This window comes from Thamnophis sirtalis, unplaced genomic scaffold (assembly GCF_051295495.1).
Source record: "Thamnophis sirtalis isolate CommonGarterSnake01/CBP01778 unplaced genomic scaffold, rThaSir2_p1.2 scaffold_3, whole genome shotgun sequence".
NCBI classification, from domain to species: domain Eukaryota; kingdom Metazoa; phylum Chordata; class Lepidosauria; order Squamata; family Natricidae; genus Thamnophis; species Thamnophis sirtalis.
The window spans coordinates 58,297,318-58,316,171 of NW_028261383.1; the positions used below are offsets into that span (position 1 = coordinate 58,297,318).

The 18,854-nt window shown below is 37.9% G+C and overlaps 1 protein-coding gene across 1 annotated transcript in view; it reads right to left on the reverse strand.

The window, feature by feature from the left end:
* The window catches only part of PLXND1 (plexin D1), a 169,923-nt gene that overhangs the window by 116,511 nt on the left and 34,558 nt on the right, over nucleotides 1–18,854 (reverse strand). Inside the window, exons 2-3 of the mRNA XM_087708935.1 lie at nucleotides 5,940–6,116; nucleotides 1,894–2,025 (exon numbers count right to left, since the gene is read on the reverse strand). Of these exons, the coding sequence (XP_087565061.1) occupies nucleotides 1,894–2,025; nucleotides 5,940–6,116 (309 nt within the window). The remainder of the gene's footprint in view (nucleotides 1–1,893; nucleotides 2,026–5,939; nucleotides 6,117–18,854) is intronic.

Consider the following 18,854-nt stretch of genomic DNA (forward strand, 5'->3'; position numbering starts at 1 on the left):
TATAGCATTAAGCATTAATGATCAGCACAAAGAAACATCTCATACAAAGCATATTCTTACTCACTTTGTATTACCAGTGCCAAACACTGACATTTATAAAACCTACAATTACCAGTGCCAAACACTGACACTTATAAAACATAAATGAAAGTTACTCATCACGGAGACGAGATATTTGAGGAAAGCTGCTAGAGTGACCAGAAGAGAAAAAATCAGAAATGAGATCGTAAGAGAAAGAATTGGCATAGAACCAATCTTAAAACGACATACAAACGCAGCAAATAAAGTGGTTTGCTCATCTTGAGAGGATGTCTTGGGATTCCATACCATACAAGGCATATACAAAAAGAGTAGAAGGACAAAGAATATGAGGAAGATCCAGAAGATGATGGGGAGACAACATCAAAGACAACTACAAGAGCATCAAATAATAATGTTTGAGGCCATCAAAAGAGCAAGAACCAGAACTTTTCATCTCCCTTGACACCCAAAACGATAAGACGAAATAAAGATGAAGAAGAAGACAGAGCACCAAACTGCATTCAGCTGATTGACAAACTTCTGAGACTGTACAATACCATGAAGTGTAACACGTCACTGAAGATTTATTTTCTGTATTCACACTTGGACTTCTTTCCCAAAAATCTAAATGCAGTAAGTGACAAACATGGTGAAAGTTTTCACCAAGATATTGTCACAATAGAAAAACAGTATCAGGGAAACTGTCCATCAATGCTGCCTGACTATTGTTGGACAATGCAGTAAGATGAATTTGGTACTAAGCACTAACAAAAATCAACAGCAAAACACTTTTAGTCCTGTTGAACTCATGCAGCATGTTGGAAACATTATGTGATTAAATACATTATAATAACTAAGAGTTAATTTCTATTTCCCAAGGATCCTACATGATAAATCATTCTGAAATTATATTTGCATTTAGTTTGAAAGGGTCTGTCATAATCTTCCTTCAAGAAAGAAAAACCTTTGAATTTTTGTTGTTGTTCTCCAGTGTAATGTACCCTTAAATTTGTACTGACTCTTAGTGACCACATAGACTTTCTCAGGTGAACCTTTCCCCAACCTGCCCTATGAGTCTCCCAATAGTGCATTTATTACCACTGTAAGTGAACACAAACAGTAGGAAAGCATACGGTAATTATACAAGAGAAACATATCAGTCAACTTTCAGCCTTTTCCCATTTGCAACAACCATACTACAAACATGCTCTTCTAAGATCTGCTCTCTGCTGTGTTTTGAATACATTGTTTTTATCTCATAGTGAACAATCAATCTTAACTATATTGATAATAATGTTTTTTTCCCATCTTGTTCCATCTAATATACCATCAAGGGCAGATTAAAAGTGTATTACATCTGCGTATAAGAAACATTCAATACTTTGATTCACAGGGACTCCTAAATAATGATTTCTTTCTTTTTAGACTTGCTATGAATCCTCTAATTATGGCTTATTTGATAAAAATCCTGTCTCACCATGCCAATAAGATCTCAAAAGCTAGGCTGACAAACTTACAAAATATGCCCAGTAATTATCTCTGCATTTCCATGACCTACCCAAGCAAGAAAAATGTGGCATCCCACAGTCCTTAACCATCTGTACAAAGTATGATCAGTGATGAGGAATGATGGAGCAATAATTTGGTAACAATGACAATACGTTACAAAAATATGCAAAAATATAAGTTTCAAGACGAGCCAATAAAACCAACAATTATTTTGAAAGTATTTATAATATGTTATAAGAAATACTGTCCCACTATATCATCTGTGCAGTTGTGAAAAGTTTGGTGTAGAAAGAGTTTGGAGAAACCCCCCTAACTGATTAAATTGAAACTACATAGAAAGGTAGGTTTGGGAAATAAACTTACCTGATGAGAAGTCATTAAATACAAGTAACTGGAATCAGATGGATCAAACTGCATAATAGGATGGACAGGTTCACTGTAAGCCACCATAATTGACTCCCTGCTTATGACCTCCATGGAACTGTTCAGATTAATCTGTAAAAAAGGGAACATTTTATATAACCTCCAATGTCATAAATTTTGAGGAAAAAGACAAGAAAGAAAATGAGCCTAATAAAAGATGTTAAGAAAACAGTAGCAAGAACTATGGAATCTTGAAAAGTTTTACATGAAAAATTCCTTTCATCTTTAACTTGATAACACAGGAGCACGAAGTAAGAAAATTGTGGCTATTGTAAACTAAACCATCCATTAGAAGCATATAAAATTCTTGAATTGCTATCAAGATTGAAATATGTGCGGGGTTATTCTAAAAATCTAAAAAAAAATTAATATGCAATTAAAGAACATTGCTAAGTCATAGAGCAATTATTTGCAAGAACCCTGGCTTAAAGAGTTGGAATAACCCATGTTAGCAAATCAATGGTTAAGCATCTTGAAGTATATTGTTTTCTCATGAGGTTAAGATCATTTTAATTTTGTTCATGCTTACTGGACACCTCACAATGTTTAATAACAGTTACATATTATGCTGCTGTAGAGTGATCAAGGGAACAGCTATCCACATGATACAGCCTTGATTCAATATTTTTCTTTTTGATTTAATGTCCATTGATTTGCTAATGTGGCTTTAAGAAGAGAATACAATTTTAAACTGTAAATCTAACTGGGAATTATATAACAACTATCAGAAACTTATGAATATATGTAGAACTATATTCATGGATTTATTAAGTGTGAGGCATAGGAAAAGACACTAATGTAATAGCAAGCTGATCACATATGTTCCTTTTCTGCTTATGAAGTGGGTCTTTCTGGACATCATGGAAAGACTGATCAGTATTATTTGGTATGATCAAACCTGAATATCTTAATTAAATACACATACCCAAACATATTCTTTCTTATTTCCTTTCTTCTTCCTTTTTAATTTTTTTTATCTTCTACTGTATACAGTATATTAAAGTAATTTTGTTTTTAAAAGCCCAAAAAAATTTCCAGTGTTGTTTTTAGACTGGAATTAGTCAGTCATGCATTATTTAAGCTAATCAAGGTTTAACAAAACTATATTTCAGAGATATGCCTTGGTTTGTCTTATGGTTTTAATTTGCAATATATTTTATGAAACGCTGGAAGTGTTGCTCCTTCACATTTACTTTTGTTCTGTTAATGACTCTCTTGAATGTGCCACCGATAATGGCCCTTGTGATATGCCTTCGTCTGGTGTACTTTATCATTTACTGGACCATATTAATTGCCTATGTGATAGGAAATTATAATTGCTGCTTAGGAACTGGCTGAACATCGCCTGTCCTCCTTTTACTGTCTTGTCTTGGATGGGAAACCTGAATTATCACTCAAATAATCCCTATTCCGTGCCAAATAAGAAGGAGCCCCCAAGGTAAAAAGGCTTCTGGTTGTGCAGCTGTGGAGTACAATTAGATTATAGCTATCTCAACAAATTATCCTAGGAACAAAAGAGCTAGAAATCTTTTTCTAATGGAGGTTCAGCAGATAAGGCTGCCATTTCTGATATGATAATGGAAACAGAGCTGTTATTGCTGTGTGAATATAAGCTGGGTGAGGAATGTAGTTCACATTCATTGATTGTGCAGCTGACTCTGAGGCCAGTTACCTAGCACTTCAGTTGTGTAAACTGGGCCTCTGGGCAAATATCAAATCAGAGAGAGAGAGAACCTCAGCTATCTCTTCTACCTGCTTGGAACATTTTCAAAGCAGGAAAGAAATCAGATTCCCTTCTTTTCTCTTCCTACTCTGATCTAATATTCTACATTATGTGTTGTTATCTTCAGATTGATATAAACCAGTTTTTAGTTATGTCTTTCCATGAGAGGGTGGCATCTATTTAGCAGGCATAGGTGTAAGCAGCAATTGGCTGACACAGAACTCTTTCCTCAGCAAACAGCATACAGTGAAGTTATGGCAGCTGCTGGCTGTTGCTGGGGTAGAGACCGTAATGGTGCCTTAAATTTTGGTCTCCAATGTATTGTTCCAACATGGATAAAACAGGCATATTGCACACTCTTCAGTTCAGCAATTACTATAACCAATGAGGCATTGACCACTGTAAGTGAGGGGGAGCCTGTGTTTTTCACAAGTACCAATCAAGAGAGGAAAAATGTATAAATAGGCATTGTTAATAACTAAAAGCTGTGCAATAACATCTTAAGTGCAAGCATTTATTCCTACAATATATTAAATAACATCTTGATTACACTCCAGCCTCAACTGCTGATTAAAAGTTAAGAATTAGAAGACATTGTATAACCATACGCAACTTAAAGGAGCAACTAATTCCTTCTTTATTGAAGAAAGAAAGCCTGTGTGATGATCAATTTGATGAGTGATTAATTTTTCTGTTTTGAGTTAAGAGAATCTTGGATTAATATGCCAGGCCAGACTTGCATTTCCCAAACAAGAATTCTTTAATTTTATCAACAGGATTGTAATCAAATATGCTGCATCAGCATAACTTTGCCCTTTGGTTACATCTAATCTAATGAATAGAAGGGCTAGGGGTGGCAATATCACAGTCTTTCAAATCTGAGGGGCTGTTACAGAGAAGAAGGAGTTGGCCTATTCTAAGGGCAGGATAAGAAGTAATGGATGGAAGCTTACCAAGGAGTGATTCCATCTGGAACTAAGGAGAAATTGCCTGAAAGTGAGAACAATTAATCAGTGGAACAGCTTGCCTCCAGAAGTTGTGGGTGCTGTATCACTGGAGGTTTTTAACAAGAGACTGGACAGCCATTTATCCAGAATGATTTCCTAATTGAGCAGGGGGTTAAATTAGAAGACCTCCAAGGCCCCTCCCAACTCTGCTATTCTGTACTTCTTAAACATATTTGAACACTGGAGAACAGAATTATTATTTGGCTCTCTGAAACTATTATCTACAATAGCACTTATTATATCCCAGGGATGTATGATGGACCAAATTTCCTATTAAGGAAAGATAGATGAATACAACTGAGTTATCTAGAGCATGTGTGCCAAACTCATGGCATCACATTGCTGTCACATGACATTTATAACATTTTCCCTATTCGTGGAGCTGGGGTGGGCATGGCCTGCGCATGAAGCACCCGGCCCGCAGGCCACCAGTTTGACATCCCTGATCTAGAGGATAGGAATTGTAGTATAATCTAACTACAGTGGGAAATATGTTCTCTCCAATTAATTATCACGTAGGTATGATTAGGAAGTGCAGGCTGCAGGCTCACCACTAGTCTTGACTGCCTGGGATGCAATGTCAAGCTAAGAAATAGATAATAAGATTTTGCTAGAGTTAAAAAAAGAATTGAGGCTCTTTGCAATGTAGACAGAATCTTCATTTGCCAAGTACAAAAAGATGCCTTAGGCAGTCTGCTTTCTTGTATGGACAGACACAGCTACACCTATTATAGGAACTAAAATTTCTGTAAAGTTCATTTACTTTTGTTGTTAAAAGATATTCTATTTTTTAAAATTGATCTAGAGTAAAATATGCTGTTTAGAGGATTTCTCAAAATTGTGATTTTTATACGTATTCACAGGCTGTTCAGAAAATTTATCAATACTACATAAGGCTTGAAGTTTCTTCCACATAAATATTAAGAACATGCAAATATCACTGAACAGAGTTCATAAAATCCTTAGGAGATGGGAGATAAGAAAGAATAATTAGTATGGAAAATAAATGCCTCATTAGAAAACTGATTAATGAAGAAAGTTAGTCATTTTGAACATAAATCAAATAATAATTTGCTGAATAATTCACAGTTGGCTTGGTTCATTCATACTATGGTATGGTTTACAAGCTACAATGGCTTAGCATGAGCTAAACCCATCAACATGGCATTTAGGAACAGGAGGTTCACAATCAAAAAGATACTCCATTGTTAATTGCAAAAGCACCCATAACCTTTTTGGTATCCAGTTCATTTTACCTTAAGCAGTCTTCCATTTGCTGTTCCTAAAAATACAACTGTGTAATTATTGATACTGGAGACGGCCACCGATGTAAGGCCTGGTGAAGTAAACACTGGTTTAGCCTTGATTGGATGCAAAATTGATAATGGATGTTGAAGATGAGCTGCACCACAGTCCAGTTGTTCTGGTTGTAACTGAAAAGAAAAGGATATATTAGTTGATATAATTTTATTTATTTATATTATTCATTGTGCCTTTTGTGCCACTCAATTCAAGAAGATTCTAAATAGCTTAGATCAATTAATGCATCAAGACTATCAGGACTAATGAAATAGACCTCTACTAAATATGCCACATAATGATTGCAGTCCCAAATACCCACCTGTAAAGTTATGTCTTTGTGGCTTAGTCCTATGTAGAACAAGTTGTCATAGTTCAGACTTCAAATGACAAGTGACCAGTGATGGATTACGACCGGTACGCCCTGCTATGGGCGTACTGGTGCCTGCCGGTACCAGAGGGCCCCCTTGCCCGCCCTCCTTACCAGTATTTGAGCTCTTCGGCACTTTCACGCACGGAGCATACAGCACCTGCGTGATGCTCCACCAAGCAGCTGGAGCATCGCAGAGGGTCGCAGAAGGTAAGGACGCATGCTCGCTCTGCGCTTGTGTGCTGCGTGGGTTCATGTGGTGGACGCCGGGCCCCGTTGCGCCGTACCGGTTGCAATGGGATCCAGAACCAACCACTGCAAGTGACCATATAAAACACTTCCTGATCCAAAAATGGTTGTAACTGGCTGGCACATAAGATGTAATTAAGCAAAGATTCTCCTAGCCATAAGCACTACTATTGTTCCAGCAGATGCTGTGAGTCCAAGAGGATTTGCAAATTGTGAGCTTGGAATGCTATTTTCATCTACTTAGATATGAGAGAGAAGCCCTGAAGGTCTCATCTCCAAAGGAATCCTTCTGCAAGCATCCCATGACAGGTCCTTCCTGCCAATGCTGCTATTTTTATAGAACGGCTTGGCCTCATATACAATGACTACATTTCACCTAATGAATTTCTATTAAGAAGTAAAAACAGGCCCTGGAAGAGAGCCTTCAGGATTGTTAGGTGTTTCATCTAGCCATTTTAGAATAGAATAACAGAGTTGGAAGGGAACTTGAAGGTCTTCTAGTCCAACTCCCTGCTTAGGGGGGATTGTGCCTACACCCTACACCACTTCAGACAAATGGTTATCCAACATCTTCTTAAAAACTTCCAGTGTTGGAGCACTCACAACTTATGAGGCAAGTTGTTCCACTGTTTAATTGTTCTAACTGTCAGGAGATTTCTCCTCAGTTCTAAGTTGGTTCTCTCCTTGATTAGTTTCCACCCATTGTTTCTTGTTTTACTATTGATATTAATCAATGCTATTAAAATGCGTATGAGTAGTTATTTGTAATATTTTGTTTTTGTTTTTATGTATGTCACTATGCTATTTATTTTTATCTCACCTATCTTTATTATTTTTATAAACAACTCAAGGTTGCAATCGAAACTAATACTTCTTCCTCTCCGATTTTCTGCACAACAACTACCTTGTGAGGTAAGTTGGGCTGAGAAGCCCTTTGCTCAAAGTCACCCAGCCTAACTCAGGACTAGAACTCACAGACTCCTGGTTTCTAGCTTAATCACAGGATCAAATTAGTTCTGGTTTGAAATATAATGCTACAGAAATGCTAGTATAAAATAAAACATAGCTTTAACATAAATTCCATGAGCCGTATATTCTAAATATAAATAGTGAAGATTCATAACCCATTTCCTAACTGAAAAGACAATTGGGAATAAGCTAGACTCTTGTTTTATGATACATAGTGATCTAAAACAGAGATACATATATTTTTATGTTCATTTGTTCTATTTAATATACACATTTTAAGGACATTCAAAGATGATATGGATATGGCAAAGAAACTAAATTAATTATTTGCACCTGCAATTCTTACAGCAGATATAGGACAGATGCTTAAGCTTGCATCGACTATCTCTGGGAGGGTACTGAAACTACTAAAACAAATTGAGTAACACGATATATGCCAGGACCTGAGAGACTACACAGTAACAAAGTTTACAGATGATACCAACCTATCATGAAATTATGTGTCTCAAAAGCATATCTTTGCACTGGGTAAAATGATCAAATGACAAATGCAGCTCAGTTGAAATAAGAATAAAGCTATGAATATCTGTGGCAAGTAATGCTAATTTCACACATATTCCGATGGGGTCTGAAATGTCAGTGATTAAGGGAAAAGGGATCATATTAGATAACTCAATGAAGATGTTGACTTAGTGGTAGCAATTGTGGAAAGGGCAAATTCCATGCTAGACATAACTAGGAAGTGGATGGAAAATAAAGCCTACAAACTGCTTTAATCACTATGGATGCAGACAAACAATAAAAATACACATTTTATTATGTGCATTTTCTGAAGAGTAAATCACATTTTAAATTGGGTATATTGGTGCTGAATTACTCTGCAATATTAAGTAACTATATATTATGAAGGTCTCCGGTAACATTTACAAGCTAACTAGATATGTTTAAACTCTGCCCATGTTCTTTAATGCTGCAGCAGTATTACTCTATCCTGCTGTCTAATTTTACTTCATAAAAGTATCCACCGACACACAGTTCCAATTTCCCCAAAAAGACTTTATTTTATTTAACTCTCGTGTTCAATTGATTGCATTGGGGAAAATTAGCATACAAATCTTGTACAGAATCAATTAGGTAATAAATCACAAGTAATGCAATGCAGACCAAGCATATAAGGCAAGCAATTAAGTATTAGATATGTGAATTATATCTAATAGAAGGGGTGCCTGGAAGAAGGAACAGCTGCATCAGACGTGTCCTTGAAAACAGCCATAAGGTTGCCTGGCCTGCATTTCTACAGAGGAGGGGCAATCATAAAGTGGCCACTACACCCACAACACTATTAAGTCCTCATTTGGGAGAACTGCAAGGATTCCATTTTCAGATGACCAGCACTTTCCCCAATGGAGAAGGATCTTACTTAACCAAGGTAGGAGGTAGGAGCAGAGTACAAATGACTAAATAGCCTTTATTATTAGCCTGGTTTCTTTACAATAATCCAGAGAATTTAGTTTTACTGTTATATATGAACTAACCAGAGGTGGGTTGCTACCGGTTCACACCGATTCAGGTGAACCGGTAGTGGAAACTGGGACCGAGTCGCTGAACCAGTAGGGACGGCAAGCTGGCCACACCCCGAATCAGTTCCCCAGTCACCCATGCCATTGCTGGCATGTTTTTTAGTTCTTTTTTAATGTTCTGCGCATGCACAGAACAATTTACAGGCAACTGCATGCAGCAAACTGAAGTAATGCCAGCAGCAACCCACCCCTGGAACTAACCAATACAGGTAGCCCTCACTTATTAACTGAGATAAGGTTTGGCAACTTTGTCACTAAGCAGAGCAGTTGTTAAGCATGTCACGTGACTGCGCACTAACTTACAACATCAGTTCTGTCTGTGTTTGTTTCGCAAATCATGGCAGGTTGTTAAGCATGTCATGGGTCTGTGACTTGTGACTTCCTGCCAGCTTCCCCAATGACTTTGTTTGTTGGAAGTTGCTGTGAAGATCACTAGTAGGAATCACAAGACCACAGGATGCAGTAACCTTTGTATATCCATGCCAGGTGCCAGGCACCTGAAATGCAATGAGGACTGGATTTTTCATAGTGCTCCTTTGAGTTTAATTGCTGAAATTTCCAGATATCAGACTACCAAAGATTATTGATGTTTCTTCTTCCAATCTTAAAGCCACACTAATCTTCTTCCAATTCCGCATACCTCAATATATTTTTTTGCATATGGTTTGAATAATAAGGAGAACATGTATAGCAGGCCTCGACAAACTGCTGGCATTTTTTAAAAGGCTCAATAAATTGAGGTCCACCAAACAATGCTGCCACCAAGAAGAATCCACCACCACACCACCCGAAAAGACACATGCCAAGCAGTGGTGGGATTCAATTTTTTTTTACTACGAGTTCTGTGGCCATGGCTTGGTGGGCATGGCAGGGGAAGGATACTGTAAAATTTCCATTTCCTCTCCACTCCAGGAAAAGTAACTGCAGAATCTTCATTTTCTCCTAATCAGCTGGGACTCGAGAGGCAGACAATAGATGGGGAAAGGCCAGTCAGAAGTGGTATTTATTGGTTCTCCAAACTACTCAAAATTTCCGCTAGCGGTTCTCCAGAACTGGTCAGAACTTGCTGAATATCACCTCTGATGCCAAGCCCTTCCAATACCTCCGTGTTCCAGCTTCAGTGTTCCTTCCTTTTTGCTAGCCACCAAACAGCTGTATGCCAGGTATCCTTTTGTGACTCAAGTTTATTTTTAATTTATTGATGTAGCCCTTTCCACTTTACAAATATGCAGGCCTGGTATCAATTTTTTTGCTGACCTGGAGCCAGTGTGTTTCTCATTGTTCTCTCCAGATTGCAAATAATTGTCCTGTGTATAGGTTTCACACAAAGATAATGTTCCAAGAATCCCATTTCTCCTAAAAATATTCCATGGTTGATACAATCAAATGCTTTTCTATAATTTGTGAATATCATGCTTTCGTACTTTGACTTTCTTGCTTATCACACACACATCAGCACTAAACTCTATTGTTTTTGGTCTTTTTAAAAACCAAACTGGAACATCTGGCATCTCTCTTTCCAGGTATGGCTCTAATCTGTGTTGGCTGATCCTAAGCATTATTTTTCCAGTGTGTGAAATCAAGGATGTTGTATGATTGTTTGCACACTGTATTAATTCTCCTTTCCTTGGAATTTGCATGTAGATTAATTTCTTCTATTCTGTTAGCCATTATGTTTTTCTCCAGATTTGCTGATGTAGTTTGGTTAGAACCTTTATTGATCCTTCTGTGGTTTGCATATTTCTGTACTGATTCTTCTTTTTGTGTTTTTCATGTGGCTGTAGATATTTCTATAACCTTCCTATTTGGGAATTATGGGGAAAGCTTATCTAGCTTCATATCCTAGGACTATAAATTCTTGTAAATAGGTAATATATTTTGAGATGTCTTGAACGTTGACATTTCTGCAATGCAATATTTCAATGGGCTCCTTCCATCTTTATTTGATTTGCCATGAAAGTCACTATCTATCCATTGGCATCATACAGCATACCAATTTGAGATAGGAACTTCCTTCTGAATTCAGAGATCCTTGTTTTTCTGTACCTATTTCCATTTTCAGTATCTTTACTGATGTCATAATATCATTTTTTGCCTCTCTTAACTGTTCTTCAAAATTCTTTGAAATCATTGCTTTTCTTGGTTTTGGCTTCTCTTCTTGGCAATTTATATCTTTTGTTTTAAAATCTGATCTGCTTTCTTCTGTTATTTTATATTTAGCATTCTCTTTCCTCATTCATCCTTAACTCCTTTGATTTGATTTCATCATTCCTAAATAAGGTTCAAGACTTCAAAGTGATCCTGATGGAAACCGGTTGGCTTTTCTTCAACATTGTATTTGTATTTAATATTTGTATTTAATAGACTTATAGGCCGCCCAATCCCGAAGGACTCCGGGCGGCTTACAGAGAATGAATTTTTAAAAAAGAATGAAAAAAAAACAGAGGAAACAAATTAAAACACATCATGCACCCAATCTGGTCGGTGTTGGACCTCAGTCATGAGGTCAATAGCCCCAGGCCTGCCGGAATAGCCAGGTTTTGATAGCCTTTCGGAAGGCCATGAGGGTGGGTAGGGTCCGGATCTCTGGGGGTAGTTCATTCCATAGGGTCGGAGCAGCTACAGAGAAGGCCCTCCCCCGGGGCGCTGCCAGCCGACATAGTCTGACTGACAGCACCTGGAGAAGGCCCACCCTGTGCGATCTTATCGGCCATTGGGAGTAGGTGGTCCCGCAGGTATCCAGGTCCTAGGCCATGTAGGGCTTTAAAGGTAATAACCAGCACCTTGAATCGTGTTCGGAGACCGATAGGGAGCCAGTGCAGCTCGCGGAGGATAGGTGTAACGTGGGTGTATCGTGGTACACCTAATATCGCTCGCGCGGCTGCATTCTGGACTAATTGTAGTCTCCGAACACTTTTCAGGGGCAGCCCTGAATTTCCAAGCTTGACTTGGAAATTGCATGTGAGCCATTTGTGAGCTGAGCCATTGTTAGTTACATCTTTGCTGGTATAACTGAACTCTTCCATCTCCTTGAACTAGTAAGGTAGTCAATTTGATTTCTGTGTGCTCCATCTGATAATGTCCATATGCATATATAGCTGTCATTTTGGTTACTTGAAGATTGTGTTAACAATGAAGAAATCATTGGACTGACAGCAATTGTTGTTTTCCTGCTTAATTTCTGTTTCCAAGACTATATTGATCCAACTACACTTTTCTCTTTACTATTTCTACTTTTGCTATTCCAGTCTCTAGCCACAAGCAGTACATTTTGCCTGCATGTTTTGTTCATTTGAGGCTGACCACAGAACTCATTGAATTCCTCTTTTTTCGCATCAATGATTAGAGCATAAAATAGGACAATAATCATATTAAAATATGCAGAAAATGCCTATTGCAGACAACAGATTCCTGTAATGGGTGTTATGTTCGCAAATAACCCTAGTGATTTGCTTAACGATCACCACAAAAAAAGGCAGTAAAACCAGGCGTGGTTATAAGGTGACCCACTTAATGTCCAGTATGATTGACAACTGTAATTCCAGGCTCAAATATGGTTGTAAGTCAATGACTACCTATATATATTCTAAGTGACCATTCCCAGTGTTTTTCATTCTTCCCTGCCAGGAATCTGAATGGGACAACTCTCTCCCACCACATTGCCATGGAACATCATGCCCCGACCAATTCGCTCTGGGGAAAACCCGTCCCTGCTTGCCCCTTTTTCTGCCTGGAAGCCATCAGGTCCAGCACACTATGCTAAAGAAGAGGTCCCTCTCACCCCTAGGCTGGGAACGATTGGCAGCTTATCAGACTAAAACCTTGGAAGTGTCTGTGTGTGTATATGTGTGTGTGTGTGTGTGTTGAACAATGACTTCCCCTTAGCCCACCTTTTGTGAGAAGGGCCTTGAAAGTGAGGAGAGGAAGCCTTTGGAGAAGGAGTGCGGGCTGACAGGAACTTTTGCTTCCCTTAAGCGGGGCTGGTTTTGGAAGGCCCAAGCTTACAGCGAGTTGTCGCCACCATGAGTTCGCCAGGGTGAGGTGTCCCATGGCAAGATGGCAGGGGCGAGTTGGCGATGGCAAATTGGTGACAGGAGTTCATAGACCCCTCAGGAATACCTTCTCCATGATGAAGAAGCATAATAGGACTTGGAATACTGTAATAAGAGTAGCGATATTGAATTAGAGATCACTCTAATCTCCCCATAGCTCTTCAGTTTATTTCACTTAAAGTAAAAAGGGGGAAATGTGTATTTAAAAACCCCTTTTATTCATTGTGAATGCCATAAGAACGAAGCAGGGCTCCCAAGATATGGCACAGAATTTAACACAGGAAAGAAGAGATAATGTGTTATCGTGAGGATCTCTGCAAAAATATATTTTTCATTCCTACATTAGTTATATTACTTTTAAAAACTACATTAATCTTTAGAGCAATATTTACATTTCTTCCTTTAAGTAGGCAAATTTCCTTTTATTATTGTATAGCATTATTCCTTTCACTCTTTTATTTAACAGATGTTCCATGATATAGCAAATACTTACTAATAGAGCAATCACATGTAGTGGCTCTGTGAAAGACTATTGTATTTTTGAGGAGTTTAGTGATGTATTTTGATTTCTCCTTCATATTTAGAAAACATTATAAATTTAGGGTTCGTTCTGAGATATGTTTAATCTGCTTGGTTTTTTTTTTTTTTTACTCTTGCTGGCAAGGTGGGGGAAATCTTCACACAGCTGCAAAGCACCAGCTTATCTAGATAATTCTCAGCCTTTCATCCCCATCCCAGAGTTATGCACTATTCAGTCAAGGTCTAAACTTGCAATCTCCTGATCATAGAAGCAGTGCCATGAAACCGTGCTGCCAAGTTTTAATAAAAACCCTGAAATTGTGCTTTAAGCCTTGAATACTCAGTGCTGGGGGGGGGGGGGACTTGGCCATTGGGGTCTCTCTGCTGTTGTCACTGGGGGGGACTCCCAACAGCTGAAATGAGAGCATCTTGCTTGGTATATTATGCTTTTATGTTTTTGTTTACATCTGGCTGCTTAAGTTATTAATAAAATTTCCTTTCCTACTGGTGTGTTCATTGTCCTTGGATCTTCAAAGAGCCCATTGTCTGGCACCTGGCCACTGCTTGACACTTGGCAAAGCCTCATGGTCTCATGCCTCTTTCATAATGACATCTGTAGTGACTTATAAAATCTTAACAAGCCGATCCACTGATAGTAAGTTGTAATGGAATCTGGTTCATATGCAGTGTAGGCAATACATTGCACTTATGAATATAATATCTTAGCCCCAAATTCACCTTATCTTTCATACAAGAGAAACAAATAAGCCAAGATAAAGTTTCTACCTTCATTAAATTGAGGTTTCGGTTTATTCTATACAAGCAAGTCAGAATGACAAAATCATCTCTAGGCCTTCTGAACCCTGGCGTGACTGATCATATTAAGTACTATATATTTATAGATGAAGTACAATACTTTCTTCCAGGGTTGTTGATTTTTGGAAAGACACTTACTGTCACTGGGTACTTGATAGACCGCCTGCTGCCAATTACCTCCCATAGACCGATGAGATCCCACAGATTAGGCCTCCTCCGAATTCCATCCGCCGGCCAATGCCGACTGGCAACTACCCAGAGGAGAGCCTTCTCTGTGGCTGCTCCGACCCTCTGGAACGAGCTCCCCGTGGAGATTCGAACCCTCACCACCCTCCAGGCCTTCCGCAAAGCCCTTAAAACCTGGCTGTTCCGACAAGCCTGGGGCTAAAGAGCTTTTGCCCCCCTTCTCGAATGGTATGGTTGTTGTGTGTTTTTAAATTTTGTATTGTTATGTTCGTCTTTTTATCCCCCCTGTCTGTACCCCCTTCCCTGACTGAATTGTGTGCCACCCTGAGCCCCCTTCAGGGAAAAGGGCGGCATATAAATATAATAAATCCAATCCAATCCAATCATGTACTGTAGATATGACTGCTTTCTGATAGAAAAGAAAACAAGGAAAATACTAAAAGTATACCAAAGGCTAATAATTCATAAAGTCTCCCACTGTACTCATACACTGTGACTACTATGCTGATTCCTTTTTACATAGTGATTTGCAGGAAATACAAGCCAAACCAAGGAGACAACACTGATTTCATTTCATTTATTTAATGCTAAATGCTAACCAGCATTATATTATTAAACTTTCAGACTAAAGAAACATAATAAACATATGAATTTTGAAACACAAAAACATATTTAAGGAAGGTAATTTTATTCTGCAGGCAATTTTATTCTGCAGAAGTATAATTGTCCTTGCTGATTCACAAAGGGGATGAATTCCTAATCAACAAAGCTCTTTGTATCATTCCAAGGTCTCATCCATTACTCTGAGGCCAGAAAGTGGAAAATACAAGGCCATTGGGTCCAGTAGACAAGGAGTATTTGTCTCAGGGCAACCTTTGCAGCCTGAAGATGCCTTCCTGCTTCCCATCTGGATTTCAGCAATTGCGCTGCAGTGGAGCTGGAGAGCTTGGAGTGCCACCTGGCCTGTGCCCCTCGCTTTCCAGATGCAAGGCAAAGCAAGGGGCACAGGGAGGCTAGTGAACTAAGCCAGTGTTTTTCAACCTTTTTTGTGCAAAGGCACACTTTTTTCATGAAAAAAATCACAAGGCACACCACCATTAGAAAATGTTAAAAAAATTTAACTCTGTGCCTATATTGACTATATATAAAGTAATTTTCCCACGGCACACCTTACACTATGTCACGGCACACTAGTGTGCCGCGGCACAGTGGTTGAAAAACACCGAACTAAGCTCTCCAGCTCCATGGTGGCTCAATTGCTGAAATCCAGGCGGGAGGTCTGGTGAGCGGGAAGGTGACTGTGGCCACAACAGTTAAAAAGGAATAGTGTTTGTTTATTTAACAAGTTCCAATTAATGAATCCTCAGGTTATGAATGTAATTTGGCAGACTCCATTACATTCATAACTCAAGGATTACCTGTAATTATTAACATTATGGGTCATAGCACACTCATACAGATGTTTGGACTGGATTTGACATTTATATACGCCTATCAAGGCCTTTCCAAAGACCAGAGATAGAGAGATATTGTTTTTTGATGGTGGTAAAGGTGTTGTTGCAGGATGTAAGCTTTCCAAACAAAACTGCCTTTTGTAATAAACTGATGGTAATTTTGTCAATGCTGATGTTTTAGAATTGCATCCAACATGACTATTTCTTTTGCTACTATCTTCTCATTCATTTGACACAGCCATCTTATTATCTTTACATTGTTTGTGTAAGTTTAATGGCTTTAAATACTTTTCCAAACAGAAAAGCTATAAAGCAATGTAATTAACGAATTATATATATTCATCTTTCTGCCCTGAGGAAAATCAAGGTTACTAAATATTCTTTTAAATGTGAGAAAAGCAATTAAAGTACTAATTAATCATACTGGAAAAACCCAACAAAAGGGGAAGATCTTAATCACTTTCCTAAAATGAAAAAAGGGGGCTAAGGACAGCTTTTAAAGTGCACATTGCATAACTCAGGAGCAAAAAAAATGAAAGAGAAGACCCTTTTATATATCTGTTTGGGAAGCAGACCTCAGAAAATAAGAGTTTCTTTAAGCAGGTCTTGCCTTCTAATTTAGTAACTAAGCAGATATCTCAAATTGTCAAGCTCTAAACTGTTTACGGCTTTAGAAGTCAAATCCTTCATCTTAAATTGAGCCTGAAAAACAATCAGCAACCAATGCAACTCTTTCAACTTGGGCATTAATTTGCCTTTGTTAGCAGATTGGCTACTGCATTTTGCATCAAGTAAAATTTCCAGACCACTATTAAAGAATTAGAGACCCCTGAGATTTAACTGTTGCCAGGTTGACTGACTCAGGAATGGTTGTAGCTGGTACATGAAACCTAATTGTGCAAATACACTCCTTGGAGGATGCAACACATGCACATTCTATGCAGGTGCAAAGGAATCAGAAGCCTTCTTTGTTGCCTTCATTACAATGCTCCAAATGGGCTTTAGTTTAGGCTTGATCCAATTCAATATAAGATTTCCCTGGTGTACATCCAAGCTACCATTCTTTCTATGTTACTGCTCTCAGTTCCCCCATTAAAACAGGTCTGGTTTAACTCAATGAATGGGAAAGGGAAACTGCTTAGAAATAATATCTATTGCTTGGGCCACTTCAAATTCCACAGATTCACTCAAAGTCCATTTCAAACAAGCTAGAAAAATCCTGAATAGCTTTCAGGAAGTTTTCCTTACCTAGTTTTATCTAGTCATCATAGTCTTAGATCACTCCACTATCTTTGCAAAGATACATGCCAACAAACATCCTAACCAGAGAATCAAGAACATGGCAACTAAGTTAAACAGAACTACTCTAGATCACCAAATCATCTCAAACAGAGCAACAAATCTAGATTATAGCTTACAAATTGTATTAAAGGATAAACTTTAAATAAGAAAAAAAATCCATTGCTCCTTTGGGAATAGACTGCACCAAATATAAAATTGCATTAGACTATTCTCAAATATTAAATTCTTTATTTGAAATAAAAAGTATGAATACTTTAGAATATAGAAGACCAAATTCAAAATGGAGGAGCAGAATGATAAATGAGAAAGTAGCGAAATGAAAGAGAGTTGCATGGATAATATATTTAGCTAATAAGTTAGTAAATAGTTCAAGCTGAGAATTTTTAGCTTTTTAAAAACTTTACGATATTTAATTATGACTTCTTTTTTATAAAATATATGTTTCTTCTGTGAGATACAGTGAATTTTCACTTCATAAATCTTTGTACAGTATATAATTATAGCAATTCAGCTTTCCTAGATATTATTTTCTTGAAACCAAGGCTTAAAGGTTTGTTCCCAAGGTATGTTATCAGCCTTTCCTAACAAGAGATTCTTAACCAGCATGATCATTGCTGACAATTCTATAAGTTGAAGCTCAGATCTGGGAAGGGTATAATATATGTTAATTTAAGTCCAATTCTCCTTCACCTGTTGACAGCATACATAGAATTCTATTCCTGCTGAATGATATTAAAACTCTTGAATCTTTATTTCTATGAATATTGGGCTTTTGGTACCTTAAATATTAGGTATAAAAGGTAATGCATTAAAACGACTCCCTTTTACCAATCCCTCCCTCCATTTTCACCATCTACTGCTTTTCCAAATAGAAAAAGTAAACAAAGTGGAAAGTTTGTGGTTTATACTATGATGATGATGATAAGACAACTCTTAGAAGAGTTTCCTAGTGAGAAAGGGATAGCACAATTAAAGTTGTCCTAAATGAAATTACTTCACTGACCTGCCTTTTAGTTTAAATTACTCAATGGGATTATGAATAGGAAAAGAATTGGAAGATAGTGCTCCCTACAGGTTATATCCCTGACAGCAGGGCAAAAATCTCTCAAGTATCTGAATATTTCAGAATGTGATACTTAAAATCTGGTTGTTTTTTTTTGGGGGGGGGGGAAACGCCTACTCTGATTTGACCTTATAAAGACTGCAGCATAAACATATAAGCTGCCTCCATTATATCCAAATGAAAAGTGCATATATTTTATACAACTGTAGCTAAGCACATCGCATCAAGTGGCATCACCAATTTGATCTTGGTTGATCTCAAGGGGGAAAAAAGCAGGCTGACCTTTTCAGAACTTGGAAGAGGCTGCTATAA